Here is an 8,652-nt window from a genome sequence, read left to right as displayed (position 1 = left end):
TTTTAAATAGTTTATTGTCAAGTTGGTTTCCACATAACACCCAGTACTCATCCCCACAAGTGCCCTCCTCCGTTCATGGAGGAGAAAAAATTTTTAATTTATTTACTTTTAAGTGGGAAAGAGAGAGAGAGAGAGAGAGAATGAGCACAGAAGGGTAGAGAGTAAGGGGGACAGAGAATCTGAAGCAGGCTTTGTGCCAACAGCAAAGAGCCTGATGTGGGGCTGGAACTCTGGAAAACAGTGTGGAGGTTCCTCAAAAAATTAACAATAGAATTCCCCTGTGACCCAGCAATAGCACTGCTAGGAATTTACCCAAGGGATACAGGAGTGCTGATGCATAGGGGGACATGTACCCCAATGTTCATAGCAGCACTCTCAACAATAGCCAAAACATGGAAAGAGCCTAAGTGTCCATCAATGGACAAATGGATCAAGAAGATGTGGTTTATCTATACAATGGAATACTACATGGCAATGAGAAAGAATGAAATCTGGCCATGTGAGGCAACATGGATGGACCTTGAGGGTGTTAGGCTGAGCGAAATAAGTCAGGCGGAGAAGGACAGATATGATATGTTTGCCCATTTACGAGGATTAGGAGGAAATAACGGTGGGCCATGGGGGAGAAGAAGGGGGGAGATTAGTGGGGGAGATGGAGGGAGGCAGACCATGAGAGACTCTTGAATGCCGAGAACAAAATGAGGGCTGATGGGGGTAGGGAGGGAGGGGAAGGAGGAGGATGGGCATGGAGGAGGGCACTTGTGGGGATGAGCACTGGGTGTTATGTGGAAACTAATTTGACAATAAACTATTTGTAGGAAAAAAAAAGATACAAGTTTCATGAGGGCAGGGATCATGTCTGTTCATTCACTGAATACTTATCATAATATCTGACATGCAGTGGGCACATAAGCATCAAATGAGCAATGAATCTGGAAATTATTACTATTATGGTTATCATTTGGAAATCATTAAAAATCCCTGCTCAGTCTTCATAAGCACTGTTAGCACCAGGGAAATTTGTAGAATATCTTGATGATATTCCAAATGAAGGTGTTTTTTTTTTTTTATGCAAGACTCAAAACCCAGAAAGCAAAAAGAAAAGTTTATTTATTTAATTCATGAAAAATTGGAAGTTCTGTATGGTATAAGACACCATAAATGCAGTTTTATAAAAGTAAAAGAATGGGGAAAATTATAAAGAAAAGTTACAATCAAGGACTATTATCCACAATATTAAAGAACTCATACAAATCAATAAGAAAAAGACAAACAACTCCATTGGAAAATAAGCACAGATGAATCACAGACAATAAAACAAAGATATGCACAAATGGCCAATAAGCATGTTTTTAAAACTGTAAATAGTGTAAACACTATAAAAGTTCAATAAACTACAGTACATCCATATTATATAATATTATGAATCCACTGATTAAGAACAAGATGTATTTTTTATTAAGTAAAAAAGGCAAGAATAATATGGATATGATCCCATCTATATGAATACATACAGACATATGTATGAAATGTATACATATATATATATATAATGTATAGGAAAAACTCTGAAAGAATGCACACCAAACTATTCTGTTTTTAGGAAAATGGGTAGGATGAGTCAGGGCAGAGACATGTAGCATATGTGAAGTGGGATTTTTACTTTTTACTCTAGATGCATTTCTAGTGTTGGAAATCTTTTACTGTGAGCATATATTCACTTACGACTTGTGAAATTCCAAAACCCATTTTTAAAAAAGAGCAGAAAACATATGGAAGTCACCTAGCAAAATTCTTAGTATATAACATTAATAGAAGCCAGAATGAAACAGTAATGATGAGAAAATCTCTCCAAATCATACAGAAACAGATCTAAGTGACACAGGGTATCATTGTACCCCAGGCTGTAACATTAGGGGAGTTTCTTCAGGCGCAAGTAGACCCCGTTCTTGGGTTTGAGGACAATCTGGGGCAAGAAGACAAGAGGTCTGGTGGGATCTAGAGACACCTTGAAGTTGAGCAGGATCAAGGCAATGGCCACCTTTAACTCAATCATGGCAAAATGTTGCCCGATACAGTTCCTGCAAGCAGCAAGGGAAAGAAAGAGATACTTTGAAGAAATGGGAGTTGTTTCTGACTCTTTCATAAGATGCTAGCATAACGAATCTGATGTTCACAATAAAGCCGCATTTTCACACCATATGTCACAGAAACTTTTGAATGTCTATTGTTCCCCGTGAGAATGTGAACCAGGAGGCTGTAATGTGATACCAGCCCTAAACAAGGTGGCACTTGGAGTTGCTTAGAGAATTGTTTCTCCTGTGAGGATGTAAATGTCAAAATAGGTGACTATAGTGGGTAACACTGTATTGTGTCATTGACATTTGCTAATAAAGCAGAATCTGAATGTCCTTACATACACACACACACACACACACACACACACACACACACACAAAGAGATAAATTTGTGAGGTGGAAGATGTGGTAATAACTAGATGGGGAAGAGTCCTTTCACATGTATACAGATATCAAATCACCATGATACACATTTTAAGTATCTTACAATTTCACATGTTAGCTATACCTCAATAGATTTGAAAGTAAGAAAAAAGAAAAATTATTTCTCCTGCATCAGGGGTGGGCTGCATGACTAATGAGCAAATTTGCATTGTGGGAGAGTTTTCTGAGGCATGGCTGTATAGGATGTGATAGAGAATGGCTTTGTCCTTTGCGAAATTAACTGGTCTATTCAGGGGCTCTAATAGGTACCAATATCTACCTCATAGTCTGGTGAGAAGATGGGGTTCCAGGGAAGAATATATAGACCTGAGGTACCAAAGGGAGAATGCTGTTTCCAAGTAAACATTTCTGTGCATTTTCAACAACTTCATATTGTCCTCACCTTGGTCCAGCTGAGAATGGTAAGAAGGAGTGGGAGTGTCTCTGATCAGAATTTTCCTGAGAGAATCTCATGGGGTCAAAGACCTGAAATGACAAGGCAACCCCACCACCATCCCCAAAACACCATTAGCATTTTTCTTAAGCTACTGCTTAGCACTGATCAGCAGAAATATACAATGAGCTTCATATGTAATTTCTTTTCTTCTTTTTTTAAAATAGGCTTCCGGGGCGCCTGTGTGGCTTAGTCGGTTGAGTGTCCGACTTTCGCTTGGGTCATGATCTCGCTGTTCGTGGGTTCGAGCCCCGCATTGGGCTCTGTGCTGACTGCCAGCTCAGAACCTGGAGCTTATTTCGGAGTCTGTGTCTCCCTCTCTCTCTGACCCTCCCCTGCTCACGCTGTCTCTCTCTCTCTCTCCTAGAAATAAATAAAAATATTTAAAAAAAATAAAATAAAATAGTCTTCCTGCCCAACACAGAGCCCAACAGAGGGTCCAAACTCATGACCTTAAGAGCCAAACGCTTAACTGACTGAGCCACCCAGCACCCCCACAAATGTAATTTCAAACACTCTGGTAGTCACTTTTTTAAAAGGTGAAAATAATTTTAATAATAGAATTTATTTTGCAGAAAATAATATCATTCCAACATGTACTCTATATAAATAATTATTAAGGAAATATTTCACATTTTTTGTACTGTGTCCTCAAAATCCAGTGATATACACTGGGTACACATTTCCAGCACATCTCATTTCCCACTAGCCACATTTCAAGTGCCCAATAACTACATGTGACTAGTAGCTACCACACTGGACAGTGCAACTCAAGATGTGCAGCCCTTGTCTGGCCTCCTCACTGATGAGTCTGCTACCCAGACTAAATAAGGAGAAAGCAGAAACACTGGGGCATGATATTATTTTCACTTTGGAAGTAAGGATGCTCTCACCTAATTTACCCAAAGAAAATGAAAACACTAATTTGAAAAGATATATGCACCTGCCATGTTTATGGCAGCATTATTTACAATAGTTAAGATATGAAGCAGCCAAAGGGTCCATCTATAAGTGAATGCATAAAGAGGATGTGGTGGATGGAATGGAATATTACATGGCCATAAGAAGGATGAGATCGTGCCATTTGAGACAGCATGGATGGACCTAGAGGGCAGTATGCTAAGTGAAATAAGTCAGACTGAGAAAGATAAATACTATATTATTTCTTTTTTTTAATTTTAAAAAATGTTTTATTTATTTCTGGGAGAGAGAGAGAGACAGCATGAGCAGGGGAGGGTCATAGAGAGAGGGAGACACAGAATCTGAAATAGGCCCCAGGCTCTGAGCTGGCTGTCAGCACAGAGCCTGATGCGGGGCTCGAACCCACGAACTGTGAGCTCATGACCTGAGCAGAAGTTGGATGCTTAACCAACTGACCCACCCAGGAGTCCCAAATGCTATATTATTTCATTCATGAGTGGCATCTAAAATTTAAAAAGTGCATAAACAAACAAAAGGCAGAATTAGACCAAAAATACAGAGAACAAAGTGATGGTTGTGGGGGAGGGTTGGACAAAATGGGTGAAGAGAAGAGGGGAGATACAGGTTTCCAGTTACAGAATGAGTAAGTCACAGGAATAAAAGGCACAGCATAAGGACCATAGTCAATGATACTATAATAGCAATGTAATGGGACAGACACTAGCTACGCTTGTGGGGAACACAGCATAATATATAAACTTGTCAAAAAACTAAGTTGTGCACCTGAAATTAATGTAACATTGTATGGCAACTATACTCAAATAAAACTGATTTAAACATTAAAAAAAAAGAATACACCCACTTAGAATTCAAGCCAAAGTGCTTATGTGATCAATAATTACTGAGACATGTAGTCCACCTCCCATTACACAAGAGAGATCTTAAACCCTAGCCACTTATGTGAAAGTATCTGTGCAGGTGTTGTGAGTGTTTAGAGTTTAAGAATGTTGAATCAAGCACTCAGGTAAGCAAGCTATGTGCCTTCTTTCTGCCTCTGCAGATCCTCTCTCCTCCCTTTCTCACCCTGCTCTGGGCTCCAAGAAGCTGACCCACATGGTTTCTTCTGGGTTGGCTGATAAAAGACATTGATTGGTGATCTGGAGGGTGAGCAGAGAGAGCTTTCGGGTTATTTATTCCCTGGGCCTCAACCTACCAGGTTGCCTCTGGCTGGCTGCACATTCTGCTGAAGGTCCAACTCTAGTCCAGGACCCTCCCCAGGACAACAGTCTCTCTCCAGGCTGTGTAACTCTCTCTCTCACCAGATCCAGAGGTGGTAAGCACTTCAGCAGTTATTTGTTCCATTCTGATTTTCTAAAGCCTACCTATACCTTTGTAAATAGTTGGTTTTAAAAACTCTCCTTCAAGTGTCCAAGTTGAGTGTGCCATCAGGTTTCTGCCAGAATCCTTATTGTTACATCCAGCCAAAAAGAGTTGGAGTTGCCTGCATGACTGCATGAGTAGTCTACACCCCTGCAGGCGTCTAGGTGAGTGCTTGGTAGAGCTTGCTAAGTAAACAGCTGTGGTACAGACTGTGGGCAATTTAGAGTAGACTGTGTGGCATTATGTCCGTATGTTCATGCAAAGTGAACATAAAGTAGGAATAGGGGAAGGGGACAGACAGCTTTCCTTTAAGGAAAAGGTTGAACATTTTTGGTCTTTAAGTTGTTTGCCTTGTGTCATTTGCCACTTTAATGCATAGCTAACAAAGTGAGCTACATGGCATTAGTTCTTTGAAAGATTTATGTGTAAGACAGTCTTACCTTTGGGTTTTCCCAGATGGCAGGGTTACGGTGAAGGCCCCAAATACTGAGAACCACAGTTATTCCTGCAAAAAGGAAAGAAATAAAAAAGATTACAGAAGATACAGCAAGTTGTGGGTTACTGTTACACCATTCTTCAATAAGAATTTTCTTCTTGAAGGGAAAGAGCTAGCAGCTCCTGGCAGAGTTCTGTGCTGTAGCTGATGCCAGCAGTCAAGGACCCACGGGAAGATGAAGCCTGGGTGACTCCTTAGTTTTCAAAGTGACAGGTTGTTGATGTTTGCTACAAGCAATCCTGTCAGCTTGTTTCCAAGGACCAGCGTTCACAGAACACTGAAGCAGATAAGTGAAGAGTGTCTCATATGACACCCCTCTACCTCCCACCAGCCCTAATTGGAAACCTGTGCTCTGACGAACACTGGGCTCTGGGCATGGGACCTCTTATCTGCACTGAACTTTAGTTCTGCTTATCTGCACTTTGGGGTGTATGGTGGGTTTTTGGCTACACCAAAAGTATTTAAAAGTGCTTTATAAACTGAGAAGCACCATATAAGTGTCTGTTAAGGTCATGTTCCAAGGGGGAAAAATGAGAAAATGTGTTTGAAGGCTCTGTGTAAACTATTAAGTGCTATACACTTACAAGAATGATATTATTATGATGATGAAGCCAATGAGCCCCAGGGTCATCTAGATAAAGATGATGATATTCATTTCCCATGAAGTCTTACCTGGGTCTCAAACTAAGCCAAATAAGAATAATCTTAGGAACAATGTCCTCCAATGGAAGAAACCCTGGGTTGGGATTCTAGCAATCTAGGTTCTGGGGACAGAGCTTTGCTTCAAATGGCTATAATACCTTTAGGAAAGTCTGGAAGCCACATTTGGCCAAGGAATTACTTACTGAGTTCTTAATAGGCACCCAACCCTAAGCCAGACATTCTTAGGATTGTCTTTTGACTCCTCAAACAGTTGAGAAACAAGCCACTCTTTGTCACTGTCACTTTGTCACCCAGGATCCCATGGTCTTTAGGAACTGCTTAGGAAAAGAATACAAAGACCTGCAGGTAAGAAGCGTCCATCTGGAAAGGTAATGGGCTTGCTGAGCTCTCTGGAAATGGATGGGATTGGAGGGGCCAGTCGGAGTGACTCCTTGATGCACATTGTAGTGTATGACATTTCACCCAGCTGGTCCCTGTGAGGACAGGAAGGAGGATATGGAACTCAGATTCCATATACAGTTTGTAAATATTGACTTTTTTCCCCATCTTTTGTGTTTATTCTTGGTAAATACCATTTCTAGGTTAAAGGTATTTTGCAGTTGGTTTATGTAACAGAATGTTGGGACTTTTTTTGCCTCAGGGTCAGCTGAGGTTCTAGAGAAAGAGGGACTGAAAAAGTGCCAAATATCTTCATGATACAGCAAGATGCTAATATACCAGTAAAAGATTTGCTAGTAGGGTTTCTGAAACCAGTTTTGCAACTCTTAGTTCACTATGTAAATCAAGAATGTGTAAGGAATGACTAAGGACTAAAGAGAGGAGGGTGAAGAGTTTTGATAGGGGGGAAAAAAACCTTTAAAGACAATTGTTGGAATGCCGGAGTACTGTGGAGACTGGAGGAGCACCCCCAAACCATGTTAGGCAAAGGGGGGCTTCTTGGGTCACTTAAATGATGTGAAATGTGCTCCTTGGAGTTTGGGGAACAGAAGACTGATAGGAAAGGCTGTGACTCAGAACAGGCAGGGAAGGAGGGGAGAGCAACAGGGACAAGTAAGGAGTGGTCCATTATGTTTTGTGGGCCAATGAACTGGCAAGAGAGAGAGCTCTGGAACCAGCTTGAAAGAAGCTCTGAGGACAAGCATTTCCTTGCCCCATGAATCACCATGGCAAAGCTCTAGTGAGGGAATCTCCACAAAACCCACAGATGCACCCACTGAAGAATAAATGGAAGCACCGAATAGCTACTAAGCTCAGAGGGCAAGATCACCATAATACCACCCCTTTCTCCTTTTCCCGGGAGCAGTTATGGAAGGGTCAGAAACAGCAGCTACTAGGAACTGGTCAGTAAGAAGTCAACCATAACCTCCTCAGCCAATTGGCTTCCAGACCCAAAGAAATGCTGAGCTGGGATGGAGGGAGACGCTCCCAGTGGATGTGAATTTACACTTTGTATTATTCCATTGGGCCAGACAGCTTAATTGCTGAATGAGGCTGCTCTTGTGACTTAAATGGATGGGAACTCTCTGAGATTTGGGTAAGATTTTACTCTGGAGAGGAAAAGAACTTGCTCCACACAAGTATGAGGTATTGGAGGGAGAAGAATAAAGTTTTTTACTTGCATCTTAGCTAGTCAGCTAGTCATAAAATCACTGCACATATTCTATTTGCTTTATTGTGTTTCTGTTTGGTTTTCTGATTACTTATTTTGAATGCAGGCTTTGGCCATTTGGTGGTGTGAAATTTTAATTTTGAACTCTTTCCTCCTCAAGCCCAGAATAAAAAGAGTAATTCTGCTTAGTTTGGCACTTTGCATTTTTAAGAAACTCAATGTTGTCCATCTTAGCCCTGGTGCAAGAAGAAGAGAGGGATTTTAACCCAATGCAGAAATGGCTGAAGAGGAGCCAAATGGAGACATTGAATAACTTCCCAGCATTTTTGGAAATTGCTTTTTGCAGTGTGGTTTTATTACTGTCTAAAAGAATTATAAATTTTCAGAATGCTCTGGACAAATTTCATTAAATGTAAGTATAAGGTCAAATTATGGAATAAAAATGTATCTTACTGTTTACAAAATTATTTTCATTTCTTTCATTAAAATGAATGGCAGTTAACATATCCTTTGGACTTTTTCTTCTCACCTGTCAAAATTTTTTTATTGTTTTCACATTTCACATAGGCCAAACAAGAATGAGGAAGGCCAATATCTGGGACTTGTATTTTTATATATATATCTCCC

General features: G+C 40.5%; 1 protein-coding gene across 1 annotated transcript in view; it reads right to left on the bottom strand.

Moving 5' to 3' along the window:
• Positions 1–1,477: 1,477 nt before the first annotated feature.
• LOC144244425 (cytochrome P450 4X1-like) overlaps positions 1,478–8,652 on the bottom strand; it is a 23,390-nt gene continuing 16,215 nt past the window's right edge. Inside the window, exons 8-11 of the mRNA XM_077779727.1 lie at positions 6,756–6,889; positions 5,698–5,762; positions 2,906–2,988; positions 1,478–2,081 (exon numbers count right to left, since the gene is read on the bottom strand). Coding sequence (XP_077635853.1) covers positions 1,913–2,081; positions 2,906–2,988; positions 5,698–5,762; positions 6,756–6,889 — 451 coding nt within the window. The 3' untranslated portion in view covers positions 1,478–1,912. The remainder of the gene's footprint in view (positions 2,082–2,905; positions 2,989–5,697; positions 5,763–6,755; positions 6,890–8,652) is intronic.

The sequence above is a fragment of the Crocuta crocuta genome, unplaced genomic scaffold, assembly GCF_008692635.1.
Source record: "Crocuta crocuta isolate KB4526 unplaced genomic scaffold, BGI_CrCroc_1.0 scaffold168, whole genome shotgun sequence".
Lineage (NCBI taxonomy): Eukaryota > Metazoa > Chordata > Mammalia > Carnivora > Hyaenidae > Crocuta > Crocuta crocuta.
The sequence above is the reverse complement of the archived record's forward strand: the minus strand, read 5'-3'. Positions and strand labels throughout refer to the sequence as shown.